This window comes from Cynocephalus volans, chromosome 14 (assembly GCF_027409185.1).
Source record: "Cynocephalus volans isolate mCynVol1 chromosome 14, mCynVol1.pri, whole genome shotgun sequence".
Lineage (NCBI taxonomy): Eukaryota > Metazoa > Chordata > Mammalia > Dermoptera > Cynocephalidae > Cynocephalus > Cynocephalus volans.
The window spans coordinates 30,717,309-30,738,513 of NC_084473.1; the positions used below are offsets into that span (position 1 = coordinate 30,717,309).

The 21,205-nt window shown below is 34.6% G+C and overlaps 1 protein-coding gene across 3 annotated transcripts in view; it reads left to right on the top strand.

Moving 5' to 3' along the window:
• The window catches only part of BIRC6 (baculoviral IAP repeat containing 6), a 244,234-nt gene that overhangs the window by 24,481 nt on the left and 198,548 nt on the right, over window positions 1-21,205 (top strand). For all 3 annotated transcript variants that reach the window (XM_063078978.1, XM_063078979.1, XM_063078980.1), the window contains exons 2-8: window positions 2,721-2,902; window positions 5,173-5,310; window positions 12,296-12,489; window positions 14,924-15,035; window positions 16,410-16,492; window positions 20,320-20,542; window positions 20,643-20,803. In XM_063078978.1, the coding sequence (XP_062935048.1) occupies window positions 2,721-2,902; window positions 5,173-5,310; window positions 12,296-12,489; window positions 14,924-15,035; window positions 16,410-16,492; window positions 20,320-20,542; window positions 20,643-20,803 (1,093 nt within the window). The remainder of the gene's footprint in view (window positions 1-2,720; window positions 2,903-5,172; window positions 5,311-12,295; window positions 12,490-14,923; window positions 15,036-16,409; window positions 16,493-20,319; window positions 20,543-20,642; window positions 20,804-21,205) is intronic.

Sequence of the window (21,205 nt, forward strand, 5' to 3'; positions counted from 1 at the left end):
TGACAGTGTTGAATAGTAATACTGCTAAAACCATGAGCCAAAGCAATATGAGGAAAAGCATAACCTAAGATACAATATTATACAAGATTGAAAAGATGTTTTCTTACTTAGCGACACAATCAGGCTCCAGTATAGATCTCTTCATTTCTTGATCTCTTTTATGGGTCTTTATGGTCTTGAAATTGTTATTCTTGTAACTAAAAATAAATGTTGAAATTTACTTCTCATTATGAAACTTGCATTGTTTTTTGCTGTGTATAAATATTCAATTTTGGGTCAGACTTAAATACACATGGATTTCATTTTTAAATGAAATTAGAGAATCTTTGTCCTTGGTCTTGCTTCTTGTTAATTAGAAAGAGGCTAGGTGAACATGCAAGAAGGTAAAAAGTTCCACAAAATATTCTTTGTTCATTGGAGGATTCTTTTCCTTCACAGAAATCTTGGATTTGTCTAGGGGCAGATCATTAAATCTCAACTAGAGCGTACTATCAGACTAAATTAACAAAGCTCTTTCTCTCAAAATAGAGTTCTTAGGCTGAGTAAAAGATTCAGAGAAACGGTCTGAGTGGGTTGAATAATCTTCCGCCAATATTTTTATCCACAAGGAACCTTGGAATGTGACCTTATTTGGAAATAGATCTTTGCAGATGGAATTAGTTGAGGTCCTAAGAGCCTTTGAGGGAGTATGACTGACTTCAGCCTGTTGTCTTCTCCTCTGTGCAATATAATGTTCGCCATTTTGGATACTCTTTCCTAACTCAGGTCAGAATCTGAGAATGGACTAAACCAGGTGAACATGGTCCTATTGCATGCTGCCGTATGGGCCTGAAAGACCTCTAAAGAATTTACTAAAAGACTGTTCATTGTCCATTATTTTGAGTGCTAGTATTACATAATGCAAGAAATTCAAAAAAGTTCACTTTTTTTCAGTCATGTTCTCTTGAGGAATTTCTAGTGACATCATATGGAATCCTAGGGTTGTGTGGAAACCCATTTAAAAACCCTGGGGATTCACACATTATACCTGAGAAAGTTTTAACAAAATTGTGATTTTTATAGTTTGTACCTGATTGCATACCTCCAAAACAATAAAGTGGGATTTGTAGTTTTTAAAAATTTGTTGATGTTTTTTTTTTGTCTTTTTCGTGACCGGCACTCAGCTAGTGAGTGCACCGGCCATTCCCATATAGATCCGAACCGCGGCAGGAGCGTCGCGGCGCTCCCAGCGCCGCACTCTCCTGAGTGCGCCACTGCTCGGCCCAAAATTTGTTGATTTTTAAAACTATAAGTTCTTACACAGTTTTACTCTGAGTTCCTATAATTTGTATTGTTTCTTGTGGTTTTACCTACAGATCAGAAATACTAGTAAATATTCCTATTTTATGTTATCACAGAGGTTGCTTTCCTGTATGCTAACTTATATTTCAAACTGCCAGATCTGGAACTCATCTATAAAAATTCCATGAATTTTTTCTTTGTTTTATGTAGATAATGGATTAGTTGCTTATCAATTTTATAATGCCTCCAAGCTGCCTATTAGAGCCCAAGAGAGCTATAGTAATCTGTGATTAAGAAAGCCAGCCCTAATATTCATTGATAATAACATGTTTTATAGTTGTCTTAGAGATTGATGAGTAGGACCCTGATTTATTTACACTTTTCTGCTTTTTTATCATTAGGCATTAGCAGTACTAGTAACAGGAGTGTTTTATAGAATTGTGGTGGGTGTTTAGTTATGCTGGCAGCAGGATTGCTTGCTCACAGAGAAGTTTCTTCTCTAATGCTATAAAATTCTCAATCGATCAGTTTTTAAAGTATCTTTATAGAAATTTTGTATTTATGGAAGAAACACTTAACAATAATCTCCTTATAAATCTCTTTATAATTTAAATATAGAAATGGATGTTATCTTTTTCATACTTTTTGGGGGCATTATATATAAAGCTTCTGCCTATTGGATGCTATCTTTTGTAAGACTTCTCGAAATTCTCATTCTGAGAAATTTTATGGTTAGTGTATTCTATGGCTCTTCATTAAATTATACTTCTCCTGTTGACTCAGCAGAACTTAAGGGAAGTGACTTGGTGACTGTGCCTTCTCAGTGGTGGTTGAACTAGAAGCTTTACTGGTTCATGGTGTAGATTTTAAGAATGTTTTCTATTTCATCTCAAATTTAAAGCCCTCAGGAACTTTTGAGGTAATTATCTAGTACCTATTCATGCTGCCTTTATGCTCCATAGGCAAAAAATGACATAAAGAAAATATTTAATTTTTAAAAGTGTTCGTTCAAAAACACTTAAATTTTGAAATAATTTTGAATGTACAGAAAAATTTCAAGAATACTGTGGTACAAAGAACTTCCTATACCCTTTATCCATTTCTACCAGCTTTAAGCATTTTACCACATTTGCTTATCATTCCCCCATGTATATATGTATTACTTTTGCTCTGTTTGAGAGTAGATTGCATATAGCATACCCTTTACCCCATACTATTTCTGTTTATTTCTAAGAACAATGATATTCTCTTTTATAACAGCAGTGTAGTTGTCAAATTTTGATAATTTCACATTGCTACTTTAGTCTATAATAAATAATCCAATTTAATCAGTTGCCACAATAATCTCCTTTAGAGCAAATTTGCCATGTAAACATTTATTTTTAATGGACTGTATTGGTCTTAAAATCTTAAGTGTTGAATTTTTGTTCTTTTAACAGCTAAACCAGGTGGACAGGTGAAATGTCAGTATATTTCTGCTGTGGACAAAGTTATATTTGTGGATGATTATGCAGTAGGGTGTAGGAAGGACCTTAATGGAATCTTGTTGTTAGACACTGCTCTGCAAACTCCAGTTTCAAAGCAGGATGATGTGGTTCAGCTTGAATTACCCGTTACAGAGGTAAGTTGAAATAAGTATCAATGTGCTCTTTCTTATTCTTAATGTAATATCAGACCTATTAGATATTAAATCAAATGAAGTTTTCCTTTAAGGGCATTATATGGTACCCCTGTAAAAACAAAGATTTGACTTATCAAACACAACTTTGTTTAAATAGTTATCTTTCCTCTGAGTAATTAATTGGTGTTTGTTGAAGTGGTGTTTTAGGTGTGAACTATGCATCAGCATAGGTTAAACAGCTGTAAGAAAGACCCCAAAATACAATGGCTTAAACAAGATAGTTTCTTTTCAGTAACGGTCCAGGGCCAAGTGTAGGGCCAGCATTGCTAACTCAGCAGTTTGCTGGTGAGTTTAAGACAGCAGCTCCAGGTCTTAGGGAAAGGGAGATCAGAGGCCAGGAGAGCACACCGGCATTTCTCTTTCTCTCTTTCTTCTTCTCTTTCTCCCCCTTTTGTTCTTTTTCTTTTACAAACTCTCTCTCTCACGTACTCTTTTCATATTCATTCCCTTGGGCAGAATTTAGTCACATGGCCACATGAAGGTGAGAGGGAGACTAGGAAAGAGGTCGTTCTTTTTTTTTTTTTTAATTTTAAGAAAAAGGGAGGAACACATATTAGTGAACAACCGATAATCTTTGCTGTGCATCATGTCTCTCAATAACTGCAGTTTTAAATTTCAGCCAAATGTATTTTTCTGTAGTGTTAAAATTTCATTATTTGATTTTTAAGTCTATTCTAACTTAAATTCTTTTTTTGTATGGGTTGATGTTCATATGTAATTCGAAAGAATGCTTTTCAAAGTTATTAGATTTCGAATCATCTTAAATAGAATATAAAAGATTATAATGCTGTTTTTCCTAATAAGATAAATTGTTTCTGCCTTCATGCTTAATTATTGTTTATAAATTGTTTTGCATTTGGTGGATTGATATGATTGGTTGATAAAATCAGTATATTTCCCATTTTTAGGACACAAAAAAATGTCAGTGTGTAAATTTTAAGTGCAGTACATTTAAATGTTTTTATTTTGCATTTTTCTCTTTGGAAAGGCTTCTTTTTTTTTAAGATACCAAAATATATCTACTTAGATTTCACATTTAGTGTCATATAACCATATTCTATTATATGTTAATATTGAAAGCATGTTGCTGGAAGTTCGAGTTCTAAAAGCAGAGAAGCCATCTTTTTTATCATGAAAGTATTTGAGTTCCAAAAACAGAGAAGCCATCTTTTTTTGTCATTGGACAGAAAATTAATTAGTTCTACTTGGATTGAACATTTTTTCCTCTCCTAATTTAGGGACTACAGACCAGTTGATATCTTAATAAAGGATATATAATATATTCAACAATGAAAGTCAGTGTTAAATTATGTTCAGGTTTTTTTTTTTTTTTTTTTTTTGGGTGGCTAGCTGGCACAGGAATTTGAACCCTTGATCTTGGTGTTATCAGCACCATGCTCTAATCAAGTGTGCTAACTGGCCAGCCCATGTTCAGGTTTTAAAAAGAACTAAAGAATTAAAATAAAATATTTGAACATTTATTAACTATCAAGTCACTATTTTTCCTGTTACACTCATTGAGATGCTAGATATTTAGTTGGTTTCTACCTCCTCCTCCACTATGTTTGATATTACATTTGCTGTTGGTTTTTTTCTCTTTTTACTTTAAATAATCACAGCTCTAAATGTTGTTCACAATATTGTTTGTAGACCTTCCACCATCCCAGGCATCCTATATGGCATCACATTAGTTTGTCACTGTCTTCCCTAAAGTATGGGGTCCTGGGTTTGGTTTAATAAACATAGAACAGTGTAAATCTTTTCCTTTACCAGCTGTTAAGGTAGTTCATATTGAATATGTGGGTAACAATGCAAAGGGCTTTTTCGCATTGCTTGCTGACTTAGTGAATGTCACCTTTCATGGTTTGAGTATTTAAAGCTCGTTAGACTTTACAGTTATCTCTAAATTTTTCAATTTTGCTCATGGTTTCAGCTTGTCCGTTTTGCTGTCTTGATTTGGTTTTATAATAACTACTGTGTACTGAAGCCTTACTTTGTGGTACTACACTCACTGCTTTATCTAGTTTAATTTTATGACAACTCTTTAAATCATTATTTGATTAATTAGGTTTGTTAAGAAAAAAAGTAAAAGTAGATAAGTTGAGTATAGTACCCATCATAATTGTAACAAATTAAAATAGCTGAATGAGGATCTGAATTTAACTTTTTTTGTGTGTGTTTTATTTTCTGTGATCATCTTTTTTATTTAGGCACAGCAGCTCTTATCAGCATGTTTAGAAAAGGTAGATATTTCTAGTATGGAGGGTTATGATTTGTTCATCACACAGCTCAAAGACGGTTTAAAAAATACATCTCACGAGACTGCAGCAAACCACAAAGTTGCTAAGGTAAGAAGTTAAAAAAAATTAACCTTGTTTGGGGTTGTAATAGAACAAACATCTCCATCCTTTTGCTTTTCCCTCCCTGGAAATATTCTAATTCTAGTTTTTCTCTCTTAAAAAACATAATGTGCTTATAAGTCATCTCAGAGTTGAAACTATTTTTTATTAAATTTTAACTTCAGTTTGGGGGAACTGTTTTGCTTATTGTGTTCCTAAGGTTTCTGTGAATCCTCCTTAGTGCCTGATGGTCCTGTATTGGTTGAGAGACTGATGAAAGAGGATTCCTCATTAGGTTATGAGTTTGGATGAGAGTGGAATATGTCTTTGAAATGAGACCATTTTGTGCTTTCTTTGAAATTATTTTTTGGCATGAGGGGGATGTCTGTGGGAGAGGGTGCTTTGAATTAAATCCTTGGATATATTTCCTTAATTTATTTTGTATTTTTCTTTTAAGACCTTTACTAAGTTATAAATGTAACCACATATAAAACTTCTGTACTTGAAGATATAAGATAGAAGGTAAAAACCATTTTCCTAAAAGTAACTTGTGCATTTACAAATATCTTTTTTTCTCTAGCTTTTTTCCACTTATGAATTTATTTTTGGGTATATTTTCATATCAATTCTCATAGATCATCTGCATTCTTCATATTTGCATTGAATTATTTTGTAGATTTACCATGATTTTATCAGCTCTTACTACATTGATGAGACATTTTATTTAGGAAAACAGAAACCATACTATGAATTTCTTTTTTTTTTTTTTTTAAAGATGACCGGTAAGGGGATCTTAACCCTTGACTTGGTGTTGTCAGCACCACGCTCAGCCAGTGAGCGAACCGGCCATCCGTATATGGGATCCGAACCCGGGGCCTTGGTGTTCTCAGCACCACACTCTCCCGAGTGAGCCACGGGCCGGCCCATACTATGAATTTCAACACAGAGAATTCACAGGGTAACAGATGAGGTAACTACAGCTCTCACGTAGGTCTGAAGGAACAAAGAAAAGAGGTTAGGGTTATCAGAACCAAGAAACATAGAGAATAGACCTCATGGATCTGGGACTGAGACTTCAGAGGAGGAACTAGTGCCCAGCTGGTACCTCAGGAACTTGGAGGAGGGCCTTGTGGAACTGGGACTCATATGTCTGAAGAGAGGTACTACTTGGCTGATGGTAGTTCCTGTAAGGGAGCTCTATGAGACTAGTTCTGGGGATGCTAAATGTAACAAAACATAAAAATGCAGAAGGATGGAAGAATCAGCTACTGCCACCAAGTTCTTTGCTGAAACAATGTTTTGCAGTTTCCCTCCTGTATTCCTGTTGGCAGAACCTAATAGCCAGGAAACTGGTTGACAAAGAAGAAATATAGTATGTAGAGTCGCAGCTCCAACATGGCAGAGCAGAGAATTAAAGGGTAGGTTTAGAGTTGAGAGATAGTAGCTTAATAACTGTCGCAGACACACCTTTGGCTACTCAGCATCTCCATACACACTTTATATATGTATTTCATGCAACAAAAATATACTTTTACCTAACAAGACGCCTTGCTACTTTTTACAAATGAAGATTCTCTTTCCCCTTCCCCAGAAAGGGGAGACACAAAGTTTCAACAGATAATTTTATCCATCGGTAGGTAATGTTAACTACTCCTAAAATTTAGTCACAGTCCCACTGTTAAGGTAACAGAACTGTGCTACTTAAAGACTAAATTAACAACCACCAAAAATTCTTATATAAAATAATAAGTCTATATGTCTATCTATACTTATGTGTCTATATCTAAATCTATATCTATCCATCTGTCTACCTGTCCATCATTTTTGTAATAAGAAGTGAAGAAAATATGCATATAGCTTCAGTCCTCAGTTCTATAATAGTCAAGAAGATATATTTGATATTTATAACTTCTTTCTTCTATTGCCTGTTCCATATTCCCTTTGTCCTCGGCTGGCCCCTCAAGTGGTCAGGATTCTTTACATGGTAGCGTAATCCAACTCTTCATTCTTGTAGGATTTGAATTTTCAGTGGTGCTGTTTTTTAAGTTGTTGTAATCATCCATTTATTTTTACTACTGGACATGAAAGTACTAAGACGCACCTTAGGGAATCTCCTGGGTTCTCCATGAGTTCTCCTTGCCCCTAATATTCAGCATCAGTTTAACTTCCTCTTGTTTTGTCAGTTTCAGTCATACCAGCCAGTAGAATAACCTGCTTCTTTGCCTGTTCATTTCATGCAAGAAGGACCCAGAATTGCTGGGTAGCAATGTCTACACCCAATTCAGTGGAACCATTGTTGTACTTCTGGTGGAACATTCTTGTTTGGGAAGTAAGACCTGTAGATCTTAAAGCTTAAAATAAATCTGTGAATGGGTTTACTAAGTATAATGGTGACCATGCTGGGAGAAACAGTATCATGCATTTTTTTGTTGATTCAAAGCATATACTTTATCCTGTAAGATAGACCTCTAATCTTTCAGGGTGTCTCTCCTAATTAGTGTTGAAAATGAATCTTTAGTAAGCCATTGTACTTTTTCGTCAGGCCACCTCCTTCTGGGTGATACACAACAAGACCAGTGAATTTCAGAGGCAAGAACTCATTGTTACATCTTTTTTGTTTTGAAATGCTTTCCTTGGTCAGAAGCAAAGTTGTCTGGAATACCATGATGGTGCATAAGACATTTGGTTAGTCTACAGGCATCGGTATGTAATATTATGGCAGAAGCATTGTGGGCAGAACAGGCGAATGCATACCCATAATACATATCCGTTACAGTGAAAACCAAGTGCCACCCAATCCATGATTGAAGGAATCTGATATAATCAACATGCCGTCAGGTAGCTGGCTATTCCCCCTGGGAAATGGGGTCATATTGGTGACTCAGCTTTGGTAACTGCTGTTGGCAGATTAAGCAGTCTCCAGTAGCTGTAGCCTGGTTAGTCTTGGGGAAGAGAAGAGAAGTTCATGTCATTGGGCCTTTGCATAGCCTCCATCTCTGTTGCTATGGCATTTTGCATACAGGTCCATTGAGCAAGCACTGGAGTGGCTATGGGGAGAAGCTGACTGACGTGTACAATGTGTACAGTTTGTCCATTTCCTCTGGAATGAATGCCTTTTGATGAGCATCCACATAATTCATAAATATTTTCACACTCTTTGAGAGGTCTGTCCATAGACCTTTACCCTTGTCCTCCTTGTTAACAGTCTTCCAATAATGATCTTTCCACATGCCTGACTATCCAGCTAACACATTTGCTACTGTCCTTGAATCAGCGAGAATCTTTCCTTCTGGCCAATCCTCCATCAATCCAAAGAGAACAGTCAAATATACTGGTTGAAGTTCTGCCTGCTGAGAAGATTTGCCTTCACTACTGTCCTTCTGATTGGAGCTGTAATTCTGCAACCATCCACTTTGGGGTGGTACTAGCATATTGGGCAGAACCATTGTAAATCAGGGCCAAGGGTATTTTCCCTTCAGATTATCTCATCATAAGGAGTTTCCTATGAAGCTGTCGATGTGGAATGAGGAGAAGGCATTGCAATGGGGGTAGGTATTGTAGAAGTCTGAACCACTTGCTTATTCAACTTGTCCTTTTGGGCTTTCTCAAGACTGATTTTTTATAAAATGCTTGATGAAAGATACTTGTTCGTGCCCGATACTATGGTTTGGTGTGTCAGATAACACCTAGTTTGTGATAGACAGCTCTGATTGCTTAGATGTTTGTCTCATGGGTAGATATTAATCTCAATCTGGGACCAGTAAGAAGCCATGAGCTGTTTCTCAAAAGGAGAACAGTAATTTGCGTGAGAGGCCATGGCATTGCTCTAAGACCCTAGCATTCTGCTGTGTGATTGTCCTAACTCAGGATGCCAGAGGCTCTTTAAAGCATCATTATTTGCGAAGGACACTTCTAGTGTCAGTGTCACTGAATGTTCTCTTGAGGTAAAAGTGGCAGATCATCTTGGAGTACAGGCTGGACCTGTTGCAGAGCTTCTTCGGTGCTTTACTCAAAATTGGCAGCCTTATATATTACTGAATAATTTGGTTAGAGCAGTATGTTAAAATATGCTAAATATTGGCTCCAAATCCAGTTAGGCCTACTAAGCATTGTCCCTGTTTTTCAGTGGTTGGCGTTACAAGTTATAGCATCTTGTCTTTCACCTTGGAGGGGATATCCTGATATGCCCAGACCACTGGACCTGTAGAAACTTCACCAAGGTTGCTTGATCCTTAGTTTTTCTGGGGATTACTGACCCCTTCTGGCTTGCGTGTATCTTATTAAGGCATTTAAGTTCCTTGCTACTTCTCATCTGTTCCAATCAGTGTGATGTTATTGATGTAATAGACCAGATTGTTGATCTGCCGGATGTTAGGATGATCAGGATTTCTGAAGACTAGGATAAGGTAAAGAACATGAGATACAGTCCTAGGGTAAGATGGTGAAGATTTATTGTTATTCCTGCCAGGTAAAAGCAGACTTTTTGGATAGTCCTTAAAAATTAGTATAGAAAAATATTTGACAGAACTGTAATGCCTACTAGATATCAGGGGATTTGTTGATTTGCTTCAATAACAATAAAGATACCTCATCTGGAACAGCAGCTGCAACTGATGTCACAGACTGATAGTTTACAGTTCACATTCTTCAAGATTCATTTCCATAATGTGTAGGCCAGATAGGCTAATTAAATGGGGATAAGATCGTTTGATTACCTCTGTATCTTTCAAGTCTCTTATAGTGGCGTTAATCTCAGAAATTTCCTCAGGAATGTGATATTGCTTTGGTTTAATATCCTTGTAGAGAAGGAAGGTTCTAGGGGTTTCTACTTCGCCTTTCCTACCTTAATGGTCCTCAGATAGGAGCAGAGAGCTAATGTGGGGATTTTTTCCAGTTGCCTATTATATATCTCTTCCAATTATGCATTGGAACTGGGAAAATAACTACAGTATGAATTCTGTGGACACACAGAGCTTGCTGAGACAGCTTTTGTTTGCCAAAACTCCATTAATCACTTGACCATTGTTAAGTCCTTTTACTGGTAAATGACAGTGATGTTTCAGGTCTGTTCAATGTCACTTTCTTGTAATGCCTGAAAGATCTTTTCCCTAGTGCATGGTCACTGTAGTGAATGCCCACAAGTCCCTTTGGGGGAAGGCTTAGGGTATGATTTACAGTATATAGCTGGGCTATTGTTGTAGGATCTTTTCTCAAGGGGAGTCAGCCTCCCTTTCAGTGAAGGAGCTCTGCATCTATGAACAGGTTAGGCCTAGAAACAAGAAGAGAGGTTTTCATTCTCTCTCTTTTTTTTTTTTTTAGCAATTCAAGTGATGTTTTTGGCCACAATTTTTTCAGTTACATAAATAAATAATAATTTACTAGGCTGCCTAGAGTATACTAGACAGAGTGGAAACTGTTCATAGTTGAGTGGGGACAGGATATAAAGGTGGAATTACTTTATAGACATTTCTCTGGGAGAATAATTACTTAGCATTTTTGCAGTCTAACTTCTTCAGTGATTATTACAATATTAAATAATTGTGGTTAACATTTATTGAATATTGTTGATGGTGAAGCTGAGCTCAGAATCCAGGTCTGTGTGACTGCCATCTTATGCCTTTAGTTATATTGCTGGATTATGGTGTCAACATCAACAAAAACATATGCATCTGCTAAGGTGAACTAAATTCTCATATACCCCAGTAATGGTAATTGTCCAAATAATCTTATGAATGGAAATCTTTGAGTGCCTGCCTTGTGCTTAACACTCTGTATGTGCTGGATGGATATGAAAAATGACAGATGATTTTAGTCGTACTTAATTGTGGTGGTGGGATATATAAGATGATGTGTTACCTACCATTGGTTCTAAACTGTCTTTTTCAGGGTAATTAGTTGAGGCTTAATTTTTTTTTTTTTTTTTTTGACCGGTAAGGGGATTGCAACCCTCGGCATAGTGTGGAGAGGCTTCACTTTTTAAGGAACAATTTTATTTTTAATTGTCAAATCATAATTGTATATATTTATGGGGTACAATGTGATGTTTTAATATATGTATACATTGTGGAAAGATTAAATCAGGTTAATTAACATAGTCATCTCCTCACCTACTTATCGTTTCCTTGTGGTAAGAATGTTTGAAATCTACCCTTTTAACAATTTTGGAATATACATTATTAACTATGTTCACCATGCTGTGCAAGAGATCACCAAAACTTATCCTCCCATGTAACTGAAACTTTGTATCCTTTGACCAACATCCCCTCTTTCCTCATCCCCCTGCCCCTCATCTCTGGCAACCCCTATTGTACTCTGAGAGTTCATCTTTTTTAGATTCCATAAAAATGATGTCATGCAGTATTTGTCTTCCTGTGCCTGGCTTACTTCACTTAGCATAACATCCTTCAGATTCATTCATGTAGTTGCAAATTATAGGATTTTTTTTCTTTTTTTAAGGCTGTATATTATTCCATTGTGTATACAAGAGTACTTCAAAAAGTTCATCAAAAAATGGAATTAAAAGACAACAAGAATCTTTCTATGAACTTTTTGAAAACCCCTCATCTACACCACATTTGCTTTATCACATTGCTCTGTTGATGGACCCTTAGGTTGCTTCCGTATCTTGGCTCTTGTGATTAAGAGGTTTCATTTTTTATATATGCATCTGCCAAGGTGAACTAAATTCTCATATACCCCAGTGATGGTAATTGTCCAAATAATCTTATGAATGGAGATCTTTTAGTGCCTACCTATGCTTAACACTTGGTATGTGCTGGATGGATATGAAAAATGACAGGTGATTTTAGTTATACTTAATTATTAATGCTTAATATTGTACTTAATATTGTAAGTCCCTGCTTTAATTGATAAACTGATGGGCAGATTGACTTGAGACCGATACATAGTTCTTTATTTGATAATGGTTAAGTTATGATTTTGGTTAAATCTGTTGACTACATTTTCCTTTGCATATACTCCCTTTTTTCCCCAGTGGGCCACAGTTACATTTCATCTTCCTCATCATGTGTTGAAGTCCATTGCTAGTGCCATTGTAAATGAACTCAAGAAAATAAATCAAAATGTTGCTGCCTTACCTGTGGCGTCCTCAGTGATGGACAGATTGTCTTACCTCTTACCTAGTGCACGTCCAGAACTTGGAGTGGGGCCAGGCCGTTCTGTAGACAGGTATGAACCTTGTTTGTAGAGAGAGATGATAGTGAGATTGAATTGACTATTTTTTGGGTTAATCAAGAATAACTGTAAAACTGTATGATTTAAAAAAATTTCAAAGTATTTTAAAAACCAGATTCTCATTATCAAAATACTGTATTGAAGTAAGCTACTGCTTGAATTTCTGTTGCCAAACAGTATCTTTTATTACCCTAAAGATATTTAAAAGGATAATAAAACCATATTTAAAAAATTCCAGTTTAGTACTTGCTTAGTAAATATTTGTCAACTTAAAGTTATTACAGTTATTCAATATATATTTATTTTGCCATTGATGAAATTTTGTGACCTTTGATTTAAATTTTGACTAATTTAAAAACCATACCTGAATGTGATTATAAAGAAAGAACCATCTGTTGTTTTCTCATTAAAAAAAATGAGTTAAAAGAACAGTCGGGGTAATTTTGAGTTATGATTTTTATACTGCCTTCCCTGGATTCAAACAGTATTATAAAAATCATATTTCAACCATAATTTTTTTGGTAGAGATTTATTAAGTGTCTGTTTTGTGTAAAACGAATTAAAAAGCTAGTAATTCATTAACTTAAAAATGTAAATGATTTGCTCTTTGAATGACATTAATCAGGTTCTTATTAAAAGCGCTGAAGTTTAGAAATGCTATACAGAAATATAAAACCTGGCAGTTTTGATTAGATATTCACATTTGCCTTCTCATGTAGCATTTTACATTTTCACATTTTTGTTGGATGTGAATTATAACTTCCTATGCTTCTTTCTGAAGTACAGTTATAAATAGTACATGCTGATGTTAGCAAAGGCACTACTGAATGAAATGATTTTTAACTCCTAGTATTTTAAGTATTGCTCTTATATTTGTTTGCAATATTTATTAGTTTATATTTTGGTAAACTGTGACTTTGCTTAATCAGTTGCCCTATTTTTGTTAGTTTAGTGATTTTGTTATTATATAAATAACTTCTATTAGTTGTATTCACAGTTGGGAATATTTTTTATATCCTATAATAATATTGCTACCTCTGTATTTTGGGCAAACTGCAGAGACTGTCATTTTTAGTCTATCAGGTGCTAGGTACCATAGCTGTCATTGAAATATTCTTTGGAATATGTCTGGAGAGGGCCAAAAGAAGAAAAATATGTAATTAGAATAAGGGTTTATGGTCTGAGAGTTATGCCTATCTTGAGATTGTAACAGTCAGTCCTCCAGAGCTATTTTCTTTGCAAACAGTTGCAGAGTTTCTAAAGAAATCGGTGCAAGCAGTAGCAAATGTTATATTTTAGGTAATGCATTCATTAGATAGGATATTCAGTGTTTCTGGAGGTGTTAAAATGTCCCAAAATATTAATTTTGATGTAGGCTGTTGTATTCATTTCATTAAAAAAGAATCTAGGAGCCTTATGAAGACTTTGATGAACTTAGGTCTGTTGAAGGTTTGAGTTAGGGTCTGTTGGATGTATTTTTTGTCTAGTAATATAATTAAATGAGACAGGTTTTCTGTTCTAAGACCTATCCTGAAGACCTATATAACCTGTAAATGAGAATGCTTTTCTAACCCAACAACTTTTTTTTTAGTACTAGAATACAACAGTGAGTAAACTTAAGCTCACTAGCAGTATTATAGGAAATCATGTACTAATATAAGGAAAGAATTTAAGAAAAGTAATTTTCTTGTCCCTTTGTGGTTATCTTTACCATTTTTCTCTCTTTATTTCCTTTCTGTTATCAGTTGCAATTTTGTGTTAGAAGAGTAAGCTTTGCTTACCAGTCCTTTCTTACTTGAAGCCTTTTGGACTTTTCCTAAGTTTGCTGTGGTCCTTTAAAAATTATTCTGCTACTTTCTGTTATAGTTTGACTCTGAGTGAGCTGATGTGTTTTAAACATAAAACACGTAAGTGAAGATTTCATGTTTTGATAAATCCCTGGAGAGTATAGGTTTCCTGGGAAAGGATTTTTCTGGAGAAAAAACAGAAAACTGCTTTCTACTTTAACAAAAAATTAACTTGAAAATACTTTCTCAATATAGTTGAGATAAAACCACTGTTACGTTAGTAGCAGCTTTATCCAGTTACGCAAAACTTGGCATGTAATGAAAGCATAGGGATCTCTGCCTCTACATTTCCAGATTTTCTGTTCTCTGCTTGGTAATTATGCAATACTGGCTAATTTAATCTACTCCTGGAATTGTTTATCAGATGTAACCACCAGTCAGGTTTTCTTTTTCCCTACTCTGTTTAAGAGAAACTCCTGAAAGTGATCATTTTTAGTTTAAAATAAAAATTTGAACTTGATCATTAAACCATTCCCAGTTTTTGTTGATAGCCCAGTAAAATTTTCTTTTGCAGTGTTAAATAGGAATTTCACTGTAATTTGATGCCAAACTTCAGTTACATGAAGTGTGTTTACTTTTAGATCATTGATGTATAGTGAAGCTAACAGACGGGAGACATTTACCTCATGGCCTCATGTAGGCTATAGGTGGGCGCAGCCAGATCCCATGGCTCAAGCTGGATTTTATCATCAGGTAAAAAAGATTACCCCCCAAAATTGTTTTTCAGTATGCCTTTGTAGCCCTCAGTAAAATCATCAGCATTTTAATTCTTCTTTCAAAAACTTATTTTATGCAGCTTGGTTTTGTGCTTTTGTGTATGCATATATATGAGTTTTGTTTTGTTTCTATACCTTTGATTATGATATTGACTGGTTATTTCCTGTGTTGTGTATTGTCTACGAAAAGGAAAAATAAATTTGTTAAAAGTAACTAACAACTGACTTACTAAATACAATCATGTGCTGCATAATGATGTTTCCATTAGTGATGGACTGCATATATGACAGTGATTATAATAGAGCTGAAAAATTTCTATGACCTAGTGATGTCATAGTTGTCATATGTAGCATAAAGCATTACTCACATAGGAGCAATAGGCTATACCATATAGCCTAGATGTGTAGTAAGCTATCCCATCTTGGTTTACACAAGTACACTCTGTGATGTTTGCACAATGATGCGTTTCTCAGAATATATCCTTGTCGTTAAGTGAAGCATGATTGTACTTAATAACAACTCCCTTTCATATTAGGTACAAATTTTTTAATCAGCAAATAGGCAGAATTCTCCAGATTTACTTTTTGAAAAGTGCTCTCTTTGGATTTGTGTTTATTTTCAGTTTTTGACTTCTGCATTCATAACAGAGTAGTAGATGATTAGGATAATGTAATAAAAGCAGTTTTGGCATTGCTCCTGAAGTTTTAATTTTAGCTGGGATATATTTTTACATGTAATATATTAAAAATTATATTAAATATACAAACATAATTTATAGCAATAATCTATGAGTATATATATAATTATAAATATAATTATGAGGGTACTTGAAAAAGTTTGTGGAAAAATAGAATTAAAAGTTAACATGAATCTTTCCATGAAGTTTTTGATGTACCTCATATGAAAAATATTTATTATAATAGATATTATAAAAATTAAAATGTTTTATATATATCAGAACCTGAACTGAAATATATATAGCATTTTGTTCTATGTGTCTTAAAGAATATTACATGAATTAGATTGACTGGTTTGCTTTTTCTTTTTAATTGCCGTTTCTTGTGTAGCTGTATGGGATTCAGTTTGAAATAATAAACCTGTTATTTTCCTTCCTATATTTAACTATATTTTAAATACTTTAGTAGTACAATTAGAAGGTACTAGATTAGGGATTGAGTTACTACCATGCCATTTGAGGTTTCAGTGTATGGTTGGGACCTAATGGTATGATGATTTTATTTTCTTCAGTATGGAATTTTACTTAAAATTATGAACTTTTTAAAAAGAGTTTTTATTAAAAGTCTGTTTTAATAATGATTAACCTTTTCTGTCTTCTTTATAATTTTGCAGCCTGCATCATCTGGAGATGATAGAGCCATGTGTTTTACTTGTAGTGTGTGTCTCGTTTGCTGGGAACCTACTGATGAACCTTGGTGAGTTATGATTCTTCTGGGCGTGGTAATTTTGCTCAGTTAGTCCTATAAATGCATTTGCAAATTTTACTTTTCTGATCTTGATATAATATTTTTCTTGCCTTTTTGCCATCTACATTTTTGCCATTGTCCTGTGAGAATGGGATAGCTCTGTCTATATTCTGTCACATCACTTGGCATACAGTGTCTCCAAGGTCCACTTTTCCCTGTACATGGGAGAAGTGTCAAAGACTAGAACCAGGTTTGACCAAGAATCAGAAGGTTGTGGTAGAATTAATTTTGCATCATTACTTTCAGCAGTTTAATTTTGGTCTGTTGAGGGCTGGCATTCAATAGGGAATTCATGGAGGAGGGCCTTATAGTATACATTTCAAATTTTGAAGTAACTTTAGGGGGTTTCCTGTGTCCTTGAATTCTAGTGCATGAGTTTTAGAACCTGGTTAAATATTAGAGATTATGTACTGAAACCTCATTTTTACAAGTAACTGCTCAGGCCTTATTAATAGAAATAGTAATAATAATAGAAAATATTTATATAATACTATTTACAAGTTACCATTCTAAGTACTTTATATATTTTTAACTCATTTAATTCTCACATTAATCTTGTGAAGTAGGTACTATTGTCATCTCCAGATTATAGGAGGGAACTGAGACTATTCTCCAGTTTAATCCTTACAGTCAGTCAGTGAGATAGGAATTATCCCATTTTAAAATGAAAAAAATTAAATTTGCTGAAGGGCATATGGCTAGTAAGTGATAGAACCAAATTTTGGTTTTTATTTTTTTTTATTTTTATTTTTATTTTTATTTTTTTTTTTCTTTAAAAAGATGACCGGTAAGGGGATCTTAACCCTTGACTTGGTGTTGTCAGCACCACGCTCAGCCAGTGAGCCAACCGGCCATCCCTATATAGGATCCGAACCCGGGGCCTTGGTGTTATCAGCACCACACTCTACCGAGTGAGCCACAGGCCGGCCCCAAATTTTGGTTTTTAGATGTGCTTCTTATTTTGTACTAAAATTTGTTTGAAGTCTCTCAATGTTTACAAGCTGATGTGAATGGGGTGAATTTGCCAAAGCCTGTTGCAGTGTACATATGGATTTCAGGATTCATTGGAAAATACTGTATGAAAACTTCAAGTTGCATATCTCTGCAGACTGAGAGTTGAATATGAGCAATTCTATTTTAGGTTAAGTTTTGTTTGGAACTTGGTCTTTCTCCACACAAGCTATTTTTATATAGAAACCATTTTAATATATACATTTTTAGTTTCTCAGGCTGATCCTCAAATAGTTATTTAACCCATACCTGAAAAATTGTACCATGATATTATAGCATGTATTTTTCTTTCTTTCTTTTTTTTTTTCTTTTAAAGATGACTGGTAAGGGGATCTTAACCCTTGACTTGGTGTTGTCAGCACCACGCTCAGCCAGTGAGCAAACCAGCCATCCCTATATAGGATCTGAACCCGCGGCCTTGGTGTTATCAGCACCACACTCTCCCGAGTGAGCCACGGGCTGGCCCTATGTATTTTTATTTCTAAATATTTTCTTTGAGAAAATTGATTCAAATTTCTAACTTGGGATTTTCAAAACCTGTCTTTTCTTGACATGGTCAGGGATTCAAGGATTCTACCTCTTCTTTGCTCCAGGATTTGGGATTCCTCAAACTCTCAAGAAGTAGGTGGGGTCTCTGAAGGCCTGGAACCAATGCTCCAATTGGGTAGGAGGGAGGGGACTGATGGAAGCTGGGGATCTGAGCCTAGGCATCTTCTGAATCTGTAAAGGGCAAAAGGGAAAATTTGAAGGGGAAAATAGGACACTCATATTTTGGTGTGGGAGTTGATGGAATCACTTTAGAGAGAGATTGAAATTTAAAAAAAATAAAAATGGGCTCACCCTATTACCTAGCAATGCTACTTCTACTTATCTGTCATAGGGAGTTAATAGCTTTTGTATGCATGGAGGCATAAAAAATGGATGATCATTGCTGTAAAAAGCTGGAAGCATCTTAAATGCCCATCAGGAAGGGAATAGCAAAATAACATGTGGTATATTCATATAATAAACTGTGATCCAACAAAAGAATGACAGATCTCAGTCACCATTAAGTAACTTTCAGATATGTTATTATATCAAGCAAGCTGCTGTAGAATGATTCATATAATGATCGTTTAAATTAAAAATCCCTAAAAAGAACCACCCCCCCCATATTATGTGTATGTACATACATGTGTGTAAACTTATAGAAAATATTTTAGAAGTTATCACTTCAGTTTATGATAGTGGTTACTTGGATGTGGGATAGGAGATTACTGGGAGTAAATATAATTGAAGTACATCTTTAGCTTTATTTTATATAGTCAGGTGTAACTTGTGGAAATAAAAAGTTAAAACTCAGGTAAGAGAAAAGTGGAAAGGAGAAAAAATACCCTAGAATTTAGCTGGGAGGGAATCTGGTCCATATATCATGTGCTTGGAAGTATAATATAAAAAGATCTATGGAAGACATTTGCATATTATAAATTTCCCAGGATTTATATGTGGATATAGGTAAATTGTAGGTGAATGTAACAAGAAATATGTATACCCTGAAGAAGAGCATGTGTTATGAGTAAAGTTTTCTCTTTTTTCTTTGCCATGGATATAAAACAATGGAGTTGAAAAAGAAAAAAATAGGGGATCTTTTTTCCTAGCAGGATCCTGACATTTTCAAGTAATGCCTTGTAATTACAGCTAGTGAAAGTTTAAGAAAAAACCAAAAAGAAGGTAAAAAGTAGGGCAGATAAGTTTTTAAGTGTTGAAGTTGAGCCTGCTTTTAATGTTGAGAAAATCGTTAAAGTCGTTTTACCAATCTTGATTTGAGGCTCTAGTATTTTATTTTTCTTAAACGTGTTATGGTTTTATAGTAAATTAATTTAACATTTCTTTTTGCTCAATAAGCATTTGTTTGAAAGAAGTAGTGTATAATTTATGAATTTTACCTTTCTAAGGATCTTTGAAAAGAAATTTTGTCTAGAAGTTGTTAGGTTGGTTTTCATAATACATATTTAAGGCATATTTCTGTGTTTTTATTTTATTTTATTTTTTTATTTTTATTTATTTATTTTTTTAAAAAGATGACCGGTAAGGGGATCTTAACCCTTGGCTTGGTGTTGTCAGCACCACGCTCAGCCAGTGAGCTAACCGGCCATCCCTATATGGGATCCGAACCCGGGGCCTTGGTGTTATCAGCACCGCACTCTCCCGAGTGAGCCACGGGCCGGCCCCAGTGTGTTTTTAGTATATGTCATTTTTTTTTCCATACCCTAGAGTTCTCTTTGTTTTCAGATCTTTACTGAAAACTTCTTGCAATGTAAGTGGCATTTATTGAGTTTCTACTATATGTCATTTATAGTTGTGGCCACCAACATATATGAAAAATTTTAAACTGAAACAAAGTAGTTATTCATTCAAAGTTGTAGGAAACCAGTGTGAAGAAATACCAGGAGTTTAAACAATTTCATCAGTATTTTAATAGCGTAAATAATACTGTAGCATTGGTTTCTCAGTTTCATTGGAGATGACTTTATTTGTAATCAATTATGGTAACAACTGCTATTGTTGCATGTTTTGAATAATGAATGTGTGAATATTGTGAATTTTTGACCATGTTAGAGTGATCTTGATAAGACTGAATGATTTGTTAAGATTAAAGTCTTTTTTATATTGAATACTTTAAGTTCAATTGTTTAAAAAAAAATGATCATGATCCTAGAGTTCTGTTTTAATTTACAAACTTAACTGCTTTGTTGTTCAGTAATCTTTTCTTAATCTGTATAAAGGTCTGAACATGAGAGACATTCCCCAAACTGCCCGTTTGTGAAAGGTGAGCACACACAGAATGTGCCATTGTCAGTAACTCTTGCAACAAGTCCTGCACAGTTTCCTTGTACAGATGGAACTGACAGAATATCTTGCTTTGGGTCGGGGAGCTGCCCTCATTTTCTAGCTGCTGCAACTAAACGAGGAAAGATCTGCATATGGGATGTTTCCAAAATTATGAAGGTATTAATTACGTTAATTTTATTAATTATGTTAATTTTGAAGTAACAGATTAGTCATTAAAAAAAAGTCTGTTGTAAACTTAGACTTTTCATTTGTTTAGGTGCACTTAAAGTTTGAAATTAATGCCTATGATCCAGCAATTGTACAGCAGCTTATTCTATCAGGAGAACCAAGCTCAGGAGTTGATTCAAGGAGACCAACTTTGGCATGGCTGGAGGACTCCTCTAGTTGCTCAGATATACCAAAATTGGAAGGAGACAGGTATGTGAATTTGTTTTAGTAATATTTATAGATGTTACATTTTTTCTTTTCCTAAATTTTATATTCTCATCATTCTGATTAAAGAGCAAGAAAAAGTAGGTTAAGAGATTAGAGAATAAATGTTGGGTTAGAAATCTGAAAGCTGTGTGATTCTCAAAGAAAAATTTTCATTCAGAAATACCATAGTCTGTGTTTTCTGTCCCAATCTATGTCAATTAGAAATAATTGCCACATTGAAAAATAAAGTCTAAATAATGAAATGAAATCTTTGGATTAGATTTGTAATTGCATCTTCTACTAAATCTTTTCATAGAGCAGTTGAACTAAATGATTTTAGTTTCTCCTAGTTCATTAGCACTTCAAATTATGGAAGTACTGATGAATAATGAAATAACCTGAGGC